General features: G+C 38.2%; 1 protein-coding gene across 12 annotated transcripts in view; it reads right to left on the bottom strand.

The window, feature by feature from the left end:
• Positions 1-17,691, bottom strand: part of AFG1L (AFG1 like ATPase) — a 223,193-nt gene that overhangs the window by 157,521 nt on the left and 47,981 nt on the right. For 11 of the 12 annotated variants that reach the window (XM_084962524.1, XM_084962529.1, XM_084962492.1 and 8 more), the window contains exons 3-5: positions 12,391-12,442; positions 4,077-4,178; positions 3,251-3,381 (exon numbers count right to left, since the gene is read on the bottom strand). In XM_084962524.1, the coding sequence (XP_084818650.1) occupies positions 3,251-3,381; positions 4,077-4,178; positions 12,391-12,442 (285 nt within the window). The remainder of the gene's footprint in view (positions 1-3,250; positions 3,382-4,076; positions 4,179-12,390; positions 12,443-17,691) is intronic. The other variant, XM_084962539.1, reaches the window with a different exon arrangement.

Here is a 17,691-nt window from a genome sequence, read left to right as displayed (position 1 = left end):
TTCGTTAACCACTGCACCACGACGGGAACTCCCATACAGTATATTTTATAAGTGTGTTAGTACAAGACAAATGTAATTCGGAGGCCAACAGATATAGGCTGGATTCATTATTGATATATTCACTTCTTCAAATTTTAAAATAAATTAAAATATTTTTGTGGGCTCCCACAAGTATCATGGACCCTCATCCCTGTACGTACTGTGCCTAGTGGGTCATCTGGCCCTGCTTGCCATAAATCTTCTAGGATCTCCTTTGTGCTACCAGATTTATATCTTTTCCTAAACTTCTTAAACAGTCTTGCTAGCGGTCCTCAGTCACAGAAACATGTCAATCATTTCTCTGAATGTTTTAAAAAATTTATATTTTTTTAAGTTATGGGTAATGATTTTTACATGATACCTAGGAAATTCTGATGCCTTTATATTCCTTATATGTATGACAGAAATAAAAATAACTACTTCATAGAATTAAATGAAGTAAAGATGTAAAAACACTTTGTAAACCATGAATTATTTTACAAAGCTTGGGTATTAATATACTTTTTAAAATTTTAATTTCAATACCTGGATCAAAAAATTAACTGTGTCAACTATCTAAACACTGTAGCAAAAGGAGACTGTATTAAGGGTCATATATCTAAAAGTTTATTTTGTTTTAAGAAAGCTGATATAGAGGAGCTCCCGTCGTGGCTCAGTGGTTAAGAATCTGACTAGAAACCATGAGGTTGCAGGTTCGATCCCTTGCCTCGCTCAGTGGGTTAAGGATCCGGTGTTGCCGTGAGCTGTGGTGTAGGTTGCAGACGAGGCTCGGATCCCTCGTTGCTGTGGCTCGGGCGTAGGCCGGCGGCTACAGCTCCGATTAGACCCCTAGCCTGGGAACCTCCATATGCTGTAGGAGCGGCCCAAGATATGGCAAAAAGACAAAAAAATTTTTTTGTGTTTTTTTTTGTGTTTTTTTTTTGTCTTTTTGCCATTTCTTGGGCCGCTCCTGCAGCATATGGAGGTTCCCAGGCTAGGGGTCGAATCGGAGCTGTAGCTGCCGGCCTACACCAGAGCCACAACAACGCAGGATCCGAGCCGCGTCTGTGACCTACACCACAGCTCACTGCAACGCTGGATCTTTAACCCACTGAGCGAGGCCAGGGATCGAACCCTCAACCTCATGGTTCCTAGTCAGATTCGTTAACCACTGCACCACGACGGGAACTCCAAGACAAAAAATTTTTTAAAAAAATTTAAAAAATAAAAAAGAAAGCTGATATGGGGTAAGGGGAGAGATCAATTAGGAGGTTGGGAATTAACATAAACACACTACCATATATAAAATAGATAACCAACAAAGACCTACTATATAGCACAGAGAACTATACTCAACATTTTTTAATACCCTATAAGGGAAGAGAATCTGAAGAATATATATATAACTGAACCACTGTGCTACATACCTGAAACTAACACAATATTGTAAATCAAGTATACTTCAATAAAAACAAATAAACTCAAAAGAAAAAGCTGACACAAAACAAGTAACATAGAGAAATAGTACTTTGTTCACATCACTTGTTTCTCTGTTTCAATAAAACTTTGGTTTCTACATGGATAAAAAATTAACTGTGTCAATTCAATTTTCTTTGGAGATGTTTTGGTTAAAAAACTCATAATGAGAAACCAAAAGAGATGGCTGTCACTGATTCATCACTGACTTTTGTTGTAAAGACCGGTAACTGTTCACTTGTGTTATTTTTAGAACTAAATGAGGCCCTTCTCTTTGGAAGTACTTGTTCTTGGTGTACCTCTTTTCAAAAGAGCAGAGGAACATCTCTTCTCCACGAGCCTTTCCTTTGAAGACCTTTGCAGTTCTAGAATACAAAGGGTGAATGCTAGCCTGTCTTGATATGACCAAAGGGAGAAAGACGTAAAAATTCCTCCTTCCCAGATGATTCAGTACAACACCTTTCCTGTTGAAAATTCTCCTTTCTCCTCTGTCATAAATCAGGACCACTGTTAGCTGTGTGTATTGATTTGCTTGAAGAGACCTAGGTGCCTCATTTGGGATAAAGGTATCCTGGCCACATCATATTCCCACTAACTCAGTTTTTTAAGCATAGAAGAACAGGAAAGAACTCACTACCAATTTAAATGCATTAATTTCAGAGAATCTTAAAACTGGAAGAAGCTTTAAAATTCAACTAAGGAAATTTCCTCATTTCATTACAAATATTTTGTGAGGCTTAAATGAGATATATGAGTCACCCAGGGTCTGTCTCAGAGTAGGCATATAACATGTTAGTTTCCTACTCTTGAAGTTCTCTGGGCCTCTATGCTAGACAGTCAGACACATGAGTTTCTGCACTCAGCTCCAGAAATATTTTTTTTTAAAGCTTTGAGTGTGATGCCCTGTTTTTAAGCTATACTCAGTACTCGTGGATTTTTCTATTTTCAGTCCAATAATCAACTGCTCTTAAGATAAGCATCTTGGAAAAACCAGCTATTGCATTTGAGAACTACTAAAGAAAACAGTAAAATAAAGAGGAAGTAATTCTTAACCTAGAGTATCTTTTTAAATTTTTATCATCATTATTATTACTATTATAACATAGGGCATGACTTAGGATACAGAAAAAGCGTAACGCATAGTGTTTGCCTTGATGTGATATTTGCTCTCATAAGAAATAAAGATCAGGAGATAACTTACTACCAGGTTAAATGCACAATTTCAAATCCTAAAACTAGAATAATCTTTAAAATTTCAACTAGGGCAGTTCCCTCTCTTCATCACAGATAAGGTGTGAGGCTTAATGAGGTATGGGAATCACTCGTTTTTTACATAACACTTAAAAACTCAAACATCTTTAAAGACGTTATTTTGTAATCATTATATCATCTCCATCATAGTGTAGGGGAAATGTGAATCCACTGATGAGAATATAGTAGTAGACAAACTTTTCCTATAAAAGACTGAATAGCAAATACTTTAGGCTTTTCAAGTCATATATGATGTCTATTGCATTTTCTTTCTCTTTTTTAAATGACCCTTTAAAAATATAAAAATCTTTCTTTTCTCATGAGCCATACAAAAGCAAATGGGCCATATCTGTCTCGTGCAGACCATGGTTTGCCAACCTCTGGACTACATAATAAAATTAAAGTCATAACAGATAATGTATTAAATCAATTTATAAAATAGAATTTAAATACTCATACTTCACTCAGTATATAATTCTACACTTATGAAACATCTCTACCTTACCTGAAATTCATCAAAACATAAGAGACATGCTTCTTCACTGATTTCTTCAGCTATGGGAGCTATCGGATCATATGATTTAGCCATGAATCCTGGTTTCCTTTTCGGCAAACTCTGTTTAAGGCGGTGTATTCCTTAAATGAAATTAAACCAAATGCCATATTAATAGTATATTTTAGACAACCACAATAAATTTTTTAATATGTATATGAAACATTAGTGTGAACATAAAAATGAAGTTTAAATTCCAGAAACAAATACGATTATTGAGGTTAGTTGCATTTTCTCTACCTCAACGTAAATTGTTCACATATGTGAGGCTTTAACATTTCTTATTCATCCTTAGTAGAAAGAGAAAATGCCTGACCTTCACAGTTACCTCTACTCTCTTATTTGGAAATGCTGAATTTGTCTTTAAGACCAAATCTGGACACAGTACCAATCGTTTCAATATAGCACCGAACAAATGAAGCCAAATAAAATTTTTCTTACATCAAAAATCTAATGTTTTAAAAGAGTAAAAGATTAAGAACTTTATAAGATGAGGAAAATTATTTGGTAATGTCTACCCATTTCAAAATCACTTCTTTCAGGGAGTTCCTGTTGTGGCTAGCAGGTTAAAGGACCCAACACTGTCTGTGATGATGTAGGTTGGATCTCTGGCCTCACTTAGTAGGTTAAAGATCCAGTGTTGCTGCAAGCTACAGTGTAGGCTGCAGCTGCCGCTCCAATTTGACCCCTGGCCAGGAAATTCCATATGCCACATGTGCGGCCATAAAAAGAAAAAAATAGATAAAATAAAATCACTTCTTTCAGATCATTAACTTACTTTTGTGAACATCTAGCATGAAACCATGAAAGTGAACCCGTTTTTTCTTCTCCATTTCCACATAAGCATAAAACATGTCCATCACCATTGTTTTCCCTGTACCTTAAAAAAAAAAAATTATTAAACAGTATGTACTGATTGCTCTAATAATTGTTCATTAGATTTGGGATAATGAAACCACACTCTGCTACTGGAAAGCCTAAGACTGTGTTACTTTTTCAAAAAGAAGTGTTTATTTTTTATGTTAAACTAGTTAAAAATAAAATGTTGATATTACCCTTTTCTGTTAAAATCCTGTTTTTAGGAAATAAACATAGAGTTAACATTACAGAGACTATGTCCTCTTAAGAACTATGTTCATGGAGTTCCCCTTGTGGCTCAGCAGAAACAAATCTGACTAGTACCCATGAGGATGTAGTTTCAATCCCTGGCCTCGCTCAGTGGGTTAAGGATCCGGCGTTGCCATGAGCTGTGGTGAAGGTAGCAGACACAGCTCAGATCTGACGTTGCTGTGGCTGTGGTGCAGGCTAGCGGCTACAGCTCTGATTCAACCCCTAGCCTGGAAACTTCCATGTGCCGTGGGTGCAGCCCTAAAAACACCAAAAACAAAAACAAAAAACTATGTTCACAAATTGGCAAGATTTACGGATTATTCATTCTTCAGTCTCTCTTCCAAAAAGCACCAATATGAATAAAATAACTTAGTAATTAAATAAACATGGATTGGGCCATTACTAAGCATGAGGAACTGTCTTAGGCACTATGGGAAAATTCAAAAGTGAAAAATAAGAAAACACAGATTAGCGTCTAACATAAATACTGAAACTAAATAAGAGATGTAGATTAGAGCTGTTGGATTGCCAATTATAACCCTATTTTTTGGCCATGCCTGCAGCATGGAAAAATTCCTGGGCCAGTGATCAAATCCATGCCACAGCAGTAACTAGAGTCACAACAGTGACAATGCTGGATCCTTAACCCACTGACCCGCAAGGGAACTCCTATAACACTTTTTTTAAAAAAGCTGAGAATATAGGCTTTCAAAATGAGGCCTACCTGAGGAAATTCAGATACAGTTAACCCTTAAAATTAAAGTATCTAATTTTCAGCACTCTGAAACTTTTAATCACTATGATTGCATTAGTAATTGAAGAGTCAAGAGCCTAAGCATTTAATAAGGCACACGCAGGAAGCCTATTCCCTTGCAGAAAGCCCAAAGCTTCGGGATGCTGGCAGTAGTCAAGCTTGGCTCATACCTGGCATTCCCAGGCAGGCAGGCTAGGGGATGTTGGTACTGTCTTTCATTCTCACTGCTTCCTCAACAACCACCCCACCACAGTGGCCAGGCTCTCTTCACAGGAGCAATTACTAACCTTGAAGGCAGCTCAGAAAAATGATTTGAGTTTTAAATCTATTGAGCTTTCCTCCACTCCATCAGATGACTTTGGGTCCATACCATTTGAATTGTCAGAAAGTTTTTTGTTTATGAAAATAAAATTCATCAAACAGATTTTTTAACAAGGAGATCATTTAGATTGAAAAGCAATTTTTGCAAAATATTCAGTACAGGAGTTCCCGTCGTGGCACAGTGGTTAACGAATCCGACTAGGAACCATGAAGTTGCAGGTTCAATCCCTAGCCTTGCTCAGTGGGTTAAAGATCCAGTGTTGCCATGAGCTGTGGTGTAGGTTGCAGACGTGGCTCAGATCCCGTGTTGCTGTGGCTCTGGCGTAGGCCAGGGGCTACAGCTCTGATTCGGGCCCTAGCCTGGGAACCTCCATATGCCGTGGGAAGCAGCCCTAGAAAAGGCAGAAAAACAAAACAAAACAAAACAAACAAAAAAAATTCAGTACAAATCTCTTGATACAGTGAGTGGCAGCAAATTTTATACTATTACATTCACACAATGAAGTAAATTAATAAAGTTTCAAATTCTGCTGCATGAAGCATAGTGTACTGACATATCCAGAAAAAAAATTATAAATTGTCTAACCAAAAATGTGAACACTACATATTTGAGCATAATCTGTGTGCTAACTCTTTTTCCAAAATGGGCTTAAAATATAACAAAACTATCATATGAAAAGGAAATAAAAGCAAAAAGAAGAAATTACAAAGGAAAAAGCTGATAGATTTAGCCACATGAAATCCAACCTTCTGAATATCAAAATCACCATAAATAAAATTAATATTCTTAGTTATGTAATCAACATATTTTTACTGATTGCTTACCATGTGTGAGGCTATATTCTAGGTGCTTAAGATAAGGCAATGAAATAAACTGACAAAAATCTCTGTCCTCATGGTACTTGGGAGAATAAGCTTACATATCATTAAGATACAAAGAGCTCTTGGAAACTAAAATATACAGCTTTTTTTTTCCTGTCTTAACTATCTTCCTTCTGAAAACTTCTCTACTGAGTATGTTTCTTTGAGGGTAGTATCAACCACAAGTTGGGTCAATCAAAATACCCCATAACCCTATACACTGTCGTTGGTCCTGCAGTGGGGATATGACCCAGTTAGGTCAGCAGTCCCCAGGAGGAGTTAATATGGATTCTGAAAATGAGAATGGCCCCTTCTCCTTTTAAGAGATCAATCTAGAAGATTCCAGGAGCCATCTTTCCTATAGCATAAAAAAATGATGACCAAGAATGAAGCCAACAATAAGAAAAGTAGAACCAAAAGGTGACAGAGAAGAGAAAGGGATGGAGGGAAGAAAAGACTCCTAAATTATCATTTAAGTTCAGATCTACTTGATTTAACCATTAAACCAACAAATAATTCCATCTCTAGTTCAGTTAATTCAGCTGGCTTTTTTTTTTTTTTTTCCTTCACTGAAACTGAAAGGATACTGAACAATATAGAATTAACGGGGGAGAGGGTGATTAATGTGCAAAGAACTTAAGTATTCAAATGACACACAAAAACTAAATATCTTTAAATATATATTTTTTAAGTTTAACTCTGCTAGAAATAAAAGGAATACAAATTAAAACACCAATGATATATCATTTTATGTTGGCAAAGACAGGAAAATAAGCACTCTGACATATTTCTGAAAGCCAGTTTGGTCATGTCTATCAAAAGGTTTAAAAATACTCAGAAACAAAATCAATTATGGAAAATATTTTTGCTATCTAAACTATTTCAAAGTTCAATCCCAATCAAAATTAATTTAGGAGTAACTTGACAACATAACTCTAAAATTGACCTCCCAGGAGTTCCCGTCGTGGTGCAGCAGGAACCAATCCGACTAGGAACCATGAGGTTGCAGGTTCGATGCCTGGCCTCACTCTATGGGTTAAGGATCTGGTGTTACTGTGAGCTGTGGTGTAGGTTGCAGATGCAGCTTGGACCTGATGTTACCGTGGCTGTGGTGTAGGCCAGCAGCTGTAGCTTTGATTCGACCGCTAGCCTGGGAACCTCCATATGCTGCAGGTGCAGCCCTAAAAAGCAAAATAAATAAATAAATGAGTAAAATAAAATAGACCTCCTAGTAAAAAATAAAATAAAATAGGAGTTCCCACTGTGGTGCAATGCGATCAGCAGCATCTCCGGATTGCTGGGATGAAGGTTTGATCCCTGGCCCCTCTCAGTGGGTTAAGGATCTGGCATTGCCATGAGCTGTGGTGTAGGTCGCAGACGTGGCTCAGATCCCAAGTTGCCGTGGCTGTGGTATAGGCCAGCAGCTGCAGCTCCAAGTCAACCCCTAGCCTGGGAACCTCCATATACTATGCAGCCCTAAAAAGCAAAAAAGAAAGAAGAATGGAATTCTGACACATGCTACAACATGGATGAATCTTGAAGACACTATGCTAGGTGAAATAAGCCAGAAACAAAAGAATAAATATTACATGGCCCCACTTATATGAGGTACCTCGAGTAATAAAATTCATGGAGACAGAAGTAGAATGGTGGTTTCCAGGGACAAGGAGGGAGGGGCTTATAGGAGTTATTGTTTAATAGATACAGAGTTTCAGTTCGGGAAGATAAAAATGTTTGGGAGATGAAGAGCATTGATGTTTGCACAACAATGTCAATGTAGCTAATACCACTGAACTGTAGGCTTAAAAATGGTTAAAATGGTAAATTTTGTGTTATATCTATTTTGCCAAAATACCAAAACTAATACATTAAACACACACCCACCCTACAATTAACATGATACTAACTGCAGAAAACTGAACACTTTTCCCCTAAAATTTGACATAAGACAACGACATCCACTGTCATTATTTCTATTCAAAATTGTATTGGAGTTCCTAGCTAGTACCATGAGGCAAGAAAAAGCACTAGAAGGCATACAAGTTGTAAAGGAAAAAGTAAAGTTGTTTTTATTCACAGACATGATTGCATATATAAGAAATCCTGAAGAAGCTCCCAAATAACCAGTAGAGTTAATAACTGAATTTATCAAGGTCATCAAAAATCAATTGATTCTATATACTAGCAGTGATCAAACAGAAATTAAAATTTTATAATGCAATACCATGTGCAGTAGCATTAGAAATCAAAGTAGGGAGTTCCCATTGTGGCTCAGTGGGTTAAGAACCTGACATAGTGTCTGTGGAGATACAGGTTCAATCCCTGGCCTCGCTCAGTGGCTTAAGGCTCCAACCTTGCAGCAAGCTTCGGCATAGGTCATAGGTGTGGCTCACATCTGGTGTTGCCGTGGCTGTGGGCCAGGAGCTGCAGCTCCAATTCTACCCCTAACCAGGGAACTTCCATATGCCACAGATGTGGCTTTAAAAAAAGAAAAAGAAAAAGAAAAGAAAACATAAAGTATACAGGAATAAATTTATCAAAAAACATGGCAGATCTCTGCACTACAAACCACAAAACCCTACTGAGAGAAATTAAAGATATTTTTAAATGAAGAAATATACCATGCTCTTTGACTGGAATACTCAAAAGTTTAAATAATCAATTCTCTGTAAGATTATCCTATAGATTCAACATAACCTCAATCAAAATCCCAGTATTTTTTTAAAGAAATTATAGCTAGTTCTAAAATGAATGTGGAAATGCAAAGGCCATAGGATAGCCAAAACAATCTCGAAAAAAGACAAAGTTTGAAGACTCACATCACACCACAGAGATGCATCAGTAAAATCTAGGTTGGAGGAAATCCTACAGGACAAAGAAGTTTTTTTGTATGTATGTATGTATATGTGAGTGGTATGCACATTCAAGCATACAGTACCTCAGGACATAAATATATTTCTTACAGTGAGTCATGTTCGAAAATATTTCAAAGCCATTGCCACAATTTGTAAGCTTTGGGTGAACAAAGGCTGTGTCACTATTACATCTCCAGAAACAAGAGATTGCCTGGCACAAGGCAGATGCTCAACAAACATTTGTGAAGTGACAGGAGATGCTGGGGGAAAGTAGGGAAGAAATCAACACTAAGTTTCACCTACTTCACAGTTTTTTCATTGGTCTCTGCAGAATCCTAAATAAAACTCTGTAATCTTCTCAAGATAAGATACTTATTAGGAAAGCCATTTGTAAAACCTAAAACTCTTATTAAAGTTCTAGCTTTTAAGCCTATAGTTGGGAAGCCAAAATGACTACTCGAGAGCCCCCTCTAGTGGCACCCTTTTCAGAGCTGACCTCCTGCAGGAAGAAGCTGAAAGTAGAGCCTCCCTCACTGCCTCCTACTCCAGCGGAATTTTACTTTCCAACTCCTAAACTTAAAATCAGCCTACCTTTCCACCGATCAAATTATCAACGTAAAACAGGTGAGGTTAAACCAGGAGACAGCAAAAAAGTGACTGATAAACACAAATGTACTTTATTTTCTTCTAAGCTACCAGAGAAATCATTAACCCTGCCATCACCACTCAGTGTGCTAGTCAAGAGCTGAAACCATGCTGTAAGAAAGCCAGTTGTAGGGTAAAAACACAGCCACAAGATACTATTACTGCAGCTTTTGCCTTGTGCATGAGATGTGCTAATAAGCACTTTATTAATGAAAACATTGAAATATTGAACCATGATATCAATGATCTTGGGGTTCCCTGAATTGAGGGTCTGAGTCAATCACCCCAACACATCTAGGAAGAAAGAGTAGAGTTACAGGGCCAAGCCAAGGGCAGGAATAAGGAGAAGGAAGGGGACACTATGAAACAGACATCTCTTTTCCATCAAGTCTTTCAAAAATTTAATACTTGTTTCCTAAGTCTAAAAAAAGGAAAATAATAAAGAATAAGAGCTTATAAAGGCATTCTGAGTCTATTCTCCCAGAATCCAAGCCCCCCAAATAAGAATCTGACCAATCTTTTATTACCTATTTTGTAAGTATTCTAAACTAAACTAAGTATGGCCACCAAAATGTTGATCTCAGTTCCCATTTCAGATTTCCTTTCTCTTCCTCTCTCTACATTGTAAAGATATTCCTAGCCAAAGGTTGCCACACCCCCAGCCTGTGTGAATATCCCATGCTATCATGTTTTTTCAAATTCTTTTAAGCATTCAGATGAATTATGTTTATTGTACCTCCCTTCAATTCCTTAGATATGGCTGTATTTTCCAAACTAAAATCCAATGTCTTTCATAGTTGTTGTTGTTGTTGTTTTAAGTCCTTTTGCAGAAGCAGAAACAGTTATGCTTTAACTAACCATCTCCATTTATGGTTAAGTGGTTAAGGTAACAGGAGAAAAAAAGATGCTGATTTTAGCAATGACTGAACACAAAAGTGAAGGTTTAGGAAGTAAACGTTCTCCAAAGGGGCAAAAAAAGGAGAGAAGACAGCAGAATGAGATCTGTCTACAATACTTAAAGTTGCATACACATAAAACTGGCTGGTATAAATTACATTCTAAATAAGAAGTAAGTATACATTGGTGTCAAAATTACCAACTAGCCAATGAACTAAGAAAATGAATAGTTTGAGTTTATTTCACATTTTTTAAATCTACAAGTTTGAAGAACTTGAAGAATCTCTATCATTCACTTTTTGAAACAGAACAATTCTCTATTTATTAGGTTTTCTAAATCTATAAATATAAAAAAGGCATTTAGAGGCATTAGTAAACAAACCAGAAGAGGGAGGACCCAGAAAAGCACAGTTTGATCTTTTTTTTTTTTTTTTTTTTTTTTTTGTATTTTTGCCTTTTCTAGGGCCGCTCCCACAGCATATGGAGGTTCCCAGGCTAGGGGTCTAAACGGAGCCATAGCCACCGGCCTACACCACAGCCACAGCAACGCCAGATCTGAGCTGCATCTGTGACCTACTAAAAAGCTCACTACAATGCCGGGTCCTTAACCCACTGAGCAAGGCCAGGGATCGAACCTGCAACCTCATGGTTTCTAGTAGGATTTGTTAACCACTGAGCCACAACGGGAAATCCCAAGCACAATTTGATCTTTAAGGCAGTGTATGTAACTACTTATTCAACTCCTATTATTTTTTTATCTACCTAGGATCATTAATTTCTGCCACCAACTTCCTCACAATACAGACTTGCAATGGCTCTAGGGGAGCTTGAAGCTTGTTTATCAGTCGAGGCCCAAAAATGACCTCGTTACATTAAATGTGCATTCGGAGGATGCAGTGAAAGAAATGACTGACAAGCCACAAGGCCAGAAGAAGGAGGAGACACCCTCATGACAGCAGTGAAGGTAGGTAACCGGTGAAAGGTTTGGGACCAGGAGCAAAGGGTCTGTTTAAAGGAAACAGAAACCAGAAAACAGACAACTCCAACAAGAATGAAGTCAGGGGAGAAGCAAGACAACAGCAACTGATTAGGAAAAAATAGAAAGTAAGCAATAATTCATAAGGATTCCAAGAAAAGGTGAGTCTTTGTGCCCAATGCATGAGAACAGGAGACCAAGGAAATGTTGCCAGTCGTTCAGAATGTCCACTATCATTAAATTAAAAATAATAATGAGACTGAGGACAAGGGCTTAGATTACAGGTAGAAATACTAGTGGAAATTAAAAGTAAAAATGAACAGCTTTTTTTTTTTAAGTATTAAGCTGAGTCAGATGGCACTGAGCAATGAGATTCTGATTTATCTAATAACCTATCTAGAGGTGATTTCCTTCCCCAAGATCAACTCACATAATACATTACTGTTTGCACCATAACATGCTAACTAATCCTGCCTTCAACAGCAGTCACCCTGTGAGAAATAAATAAATAAGAACTAAGATAACTACCCTCCTCTCCTCTCCCCTATTTTACCTCCTCTCATCCTATTCCCTTGCTGGTGGTGGTTTGAGGGATAGAAATAGAAGTTATTCCTGAGTGAAAACTGGGAAACTTTCTGTTTGGACCACTTAAAACTTACTTTAACACACTTACCAACATCTCCATAAACATACAGGCCCCTTGGAGGTTTGCTCCTTGAAAAAAGCTGCAAATTAAGAACAAATTATAAATCTCTAACATGGAAATAATTTAATGTCATCATATATATAGTATTCCTAACAACAGGGCTAAAATGGGCTATTGCAGCATAGAATAAGTACAAAAAAAAAACAATGTGAAAGGCTATGAGGCCCCACTTAGATTTAATATAGGAGGCAAGAATCATATTAGCTCAGAGCAAGGCTCTGAAGTTACACAACTTAAGTTTATATCCCTTTAAAATTACTAACCATGTAATCTTCCCCTGCTTTCAGAAATGGGCTCCCCAGACCATAACAGGCTGGCTCATTCTCACCATGCGAGAGATCAGAAGCCTTTTCCTGGAGAAACTGAATGGTCTCCAGAAAAAAAAGGCCCAAAGGCACTTACATATGGGTTTCTCCCAAAGAAAGAACTGGGTCCCTATTAGATAACCTTATAGTAGAGCACACTAGTCAACAAACCTCTTAAGATGGAGCCTTCAGTCAGTTCATTAGTATCTGAAAAGACTCTAAGGTGAATTGGCAGCCAAAAATCAATAGAAATTTGAAAAAGAAAAAAGAAAAAGAAAAAAACCCTTCCATTATGAAAGTTGGAGGCCACAGCAAATATACAGGGGTGAAAAACTCAGGGGAAACAGAGGCTACACAGACAGCAAAAAGAAACTTCGAAATTAAAATTGTACTCAATATAATCGGTATGCCACAGAAAAGAAAAGAAGTTATTAAAACTACAGCAGAAACAGGAGTTCCCCGTTGTGGTGCAGAGGAAACAAATCCGACCAGGAACCATGAGATTGCAGGTTCAATCCCTGGCCTTGCTCAGTGGGTTAAGGATCGGCGTTGCTGTGACCTGTGGTGTAAGTTGCAGACGGGGCTCAGATCCTACATTGCTGTGACTGTGGTGTTGGCCAGTCCAATTCGACCGCTAGCCATGGCATCTCTATATGCCGCAGGTGTGGCCCAAAAAAAAAAAAAAAAAAAAAAAACTATATAGCAGGAATAAAATGCAGTTTGTTGTTGTTGTTTTGTCTTTTCTAGGACTGCACCTGCGGCATATGGAGGTTCCCAGATTAGGGTTTGAATCGGAGCTGTAGCCTCCGGCAGTGGTTAATGAATCCAACTAGGAACCATGAGGTTGCAGGTTCGATCCCATTAGTCCTCATGGATATTAGTCAGATTCGTTTCCGCTGAGCCACGATGGGATCTCCTATAGCAATATTTAGAAGATGAAAAAGAGATATGGTTGTGGAGTACCCAAGGAAAAGATCCTCAAACATCTGGGATCATAAATATCTAGCACGGCACAAACACTGTTTAAGATGCAGATTTTACTCCAAATAAACTGATCAACAAAATGGATACTCCTCTAATGATAAATGTTAGATATTATCTAACTATATTATATACATCAAGTATGTTCACTTGGAGAGACAAGCTCATTTTCTCCCAATAAAATTTCAGTCTTCCAAAAATTACTGAAATTATTTCAAATGATTTTAAAATCTATATTTTAAGGGGAAAATCAGAGGATCGAATGGAGAACAGTAAGACTCTTTAGAAGGCTGTAAAATGGGTCCTAAAGAAGTTTTTAATTCTTTATTCATAGCGGTGAATTCAGGGAGAGTTAGGTTCACACAGTTTTCTTCAAAACAACTAACTTACACAGGAACTCACATCATTTACATGCTTCTAATTTACATTTTCTCACAATTTACCCTATTTTTCGGGTCCGTTAAATTTCCTTTTTCAATGTTTTAATTTCCTCTAATTTGTTCTTCTGTCTCAGGGCACTCCACCCTGGCACAGTTCCTGGGTGCTGGGATTCTCCATGTGCTCCCATCCCTACACCCCCACCCCCACCCCCACCCCCGGGTCTCATCCATCCTGCTCTCCACTGTGGGATGCTAGCCTTGCTGGCTGGTACTGCCCCTTGGAGGTACTCCTTCCAGGAGACAGGAGGGAGGGGGTAATCCCTTTCCCTCCCTGCTTCGGTGCCCTGTCTCTGGAAGAGCTGCATCCCTCCAGAACCCCCAGGCCCTGGGGCCACAGCTCCAGCTCTATTCAGGCTCCTCCTTCACTCCTTCATCCCTTGTTTGCTGCCTTGGGCCTGCCCAGCCCGAGACTAAGTCATCTCTTGATTGAGTCTCTATTTGAAACTGCTGTGAACAGTTTCCTGCCAGGACTCTGATATATGCCCAGCTCCTAAAATACACAGTCTTTACACAAAGACTTGAAAATCTGAATGTGAGTTTCTCCAGTGACCAGTTATAAGATTTGACATGTTACTTATATCTTAGGGAATTTGTGAAGTAGCAATGATGACACCTTCTCTAATGGGCTTTTGATAAAGATCCAGTGACATTGTACAATGATGGTAAGCAGATGGTAAGTACAGTGATGTGCAGATGGTAAGCCTAAGACAGTGGAAAACTGTCACCTACCTCCACTAAACGTAAAAGACATAGAGGAAGAGTATTAGAGTTGAACCCAAAAGACCTGGGTACAAATTCTGGTTCTGCTACTTAGGAGCTGTGTGACTCTGGGTAAGCCACACCCAACACTACAAGCTGCCATTTCCTTATCTATTGGGTGCAGCGCAGGACACAGGGGAGTGTCAGGTCACAGCCCACCCCTGCATGCCTAATCACAAGGCCCACTTGCTCACACTGAAGACTGCAGACTTCATGTAGTGGTATCTGCTTGTATTCAAACGTGTGGACCATGAAAAAAGAAACACCAAACCCTTTGACACACCCCTCTCAAAGATCTGAACATTAATGTACACTCAAGCTATTTTTTATCTCGGCAAACTCTACAAATCAAGAATACATTTAAAAACATGAAGCACAATTTCAAATATCACCCATGTTCTAAGCCATAAAGGAAACCTCAATAAATCCAAATAATCACTGTACTCCAACCATTATGGAATAAAACTAGAAATAAATGATGGAAGGATGGCTAAAGGATTGCTAAAAATAGAAAAATCTCATACTAAGATACTGACTTTCCCTCCTGTTCATTCAGACTTCTGAAGATTGCTGAGGAACATCTGAAAGCCCTGAGGAGAGTTCCTCCATCGTGTCAAACCCTCTATCGTATCAACAAGTCTATTTCGCTGGTTAGTTCACCCTCTGTCCCTGCAGCAATTCTCTGGAGCCTTCTCAGCTTCATGCAAGCTAAACTACACTTCCTCTATCGCTTTAAGTAGATGTCTACTTCTTCATAAAGAGAAAACAGAAGACATTGGGTTGGAACTCCTTCAACTTCCTATACAAAATTGCAATCCCACCCATATCTGCACCCCCCTTCCTCTCTCCCTCCTGGGACAAAGGAAGATGCTTCCTCTTCCTATGCAATCTTCTATCAATTTCTGGATTTCAGTCCTCACCTCCCCCACCACTTTCTTAGGAACCATAGCCTGTCAAGTTAAATTTTTCACTTCTCTTGTAATTCTTCTCCTCAGCATCTTTATGAACATCTTCCTGTGAATTTATTTTTAGTCTTGAAGTGTAATAAACCCCCAAACTTTAAAAAAAAAGATAGATACATTAAAAGAAATAAACATTTCCGTTGGAGGGAAAAAAAACTAAGAAAGGTAAAAAGGCAAATAATAAATTGCAAAAAATTGTAACATTTATTGCAGGCAAGAACTTATTTCCTTAGTTTAACAAAATAGCCTTTAAATCAATAACAAAAACAAATGGCAAATGGCTTAAACCTTTGAAAGTATACTTAATCCCATTCAAAATAAGAAAGATGTGACTTAAAATAACAATTGAAATATCACCATGACAAAAATCTAAAAGTCTGAGAGGATACAGTATAATCAAAGATGTAGGGAGATAGGAAGGCTCATAAACGTAAAATTATGAATTGCTACAACCTCTTTGGCATTGTCTATCAGAACGTAAGGTGTATACCCTTTAAAAATTCCATTTCTAAAGGAGTACCTACACATGTATTCAAAGATGCAGGTATAGTCCACTAATAGGATATGTTATCATTCCATTATTTGGGTAGGATATCAGTATACTTATATGATAGAATACTATACCATTATTATAAGCTATTAAATTGTGGAACATTCAAATGAAAGAAAGAGAAAGCTCATGGGGGGGTGGCTCTGCAAGAAACTGTCAACAGTGAATGTCTCTGGAAAGGGAATGGAGGTGATAAGAGTTTTAATTAAACATTCTTTCATAACGCTTTAATTTGTTACCAAGAATACATGGGTTTTTTTCCCTTTCCATTAAAAAGTTTGATTTAAAGAAGAGAAGATAATGCTTCTGACAGAGGACCCATTGGCCACAACACAAGAAGAGTTAAGGAATAAAAAAAGGTATTATGTACGAAGAGAATAGGACTAGAAAAGAGATGTCAGTGATTACAGACTTTAACAAGGCATTAGAAGATGGTATGTTGACAGAGGAGGGTTAGCTGAGAAAGCAGGGTGACAAAGGCAGAAGACAGAGTGACCCTCGAGAGACAGGCCCCGAGGGTTGGCATCTGGGAGGGGAAGATCTCAGAAACAAAGGGCCTTGTGGGAACCATGAGGAAAAGTGGGGGAGAAGGATGGAGCGAACATATGCATGAGAAGTCACATACAACCACAGCCACCACCTGCCACCCCCACACAGCGCCTAGAAGACAAGCTCCTGATGCTGCTAAACTACAACAGGATCTCCTCCTGGCAGGGACAGGGACATAAACCACTTTAGTGTCCACAGCACAACACACAGGGCAGACGCTCAAAAATGAGTGTTGAATCAATGCCTTAATGAATTATAGGCAATGGTGAGCAGTAACAAACAGCAAAAGCAAAAAATCTGGATATAGACTACACACAGAAACAAAAGATGAGAGCTGACTCATTATCATAAAAATCTCCCCCTCTCACTCCTGTACTGTCTTTTGTTGGGATCCCTATCTCTGGTTTATAAGTCACTTGCTAATTGACTGATCTTCCCTACCATCAATATTAGTTACCTAATGTATTTTAAAACTTTATATTAACAAAAGCAAGAAAAATAGAACAAAGTCTGAAGGCAACAGTAGGAAAATTTTGTTGGACCATATGCTTTGAGTTCATCCCAGAATCAATGTGGATAGTTCCAAACAGCCATTAGTTCTAAAATAAATCAGCCTTCTTTACGTTTATTACCTTAATCATAGCCTCGCATAAACAAGTAAACACAAGTGTCTTGAGGTGATGGTGATTATAATCATAGTCAGAGGGCCACTGGATTCTCAG

The sequence above is a fragment of the Sus scrofa genome, chromosome 1 (assembly GCF_054392235.1).
Source record: "Sus scrofa isolate SSC_HxYL_T2T_F1_AM1 chromosome 1, Sscrofa_HxYL_maternal_Yorkshire_Landrace_v2.0, whole genome shotgun sequence".
Taxonomy (NCBI): Eukaryota; Metazoa; Chordata; class Mammalia; order Artiodactyla; family Suidae; genus Sus; species Sus scrofa.
The sequence above is the reverse complement of the archived record's forward strand: the minus strand, read 5'-3'. Positions and strand labels throughout refer to the sequence as shown.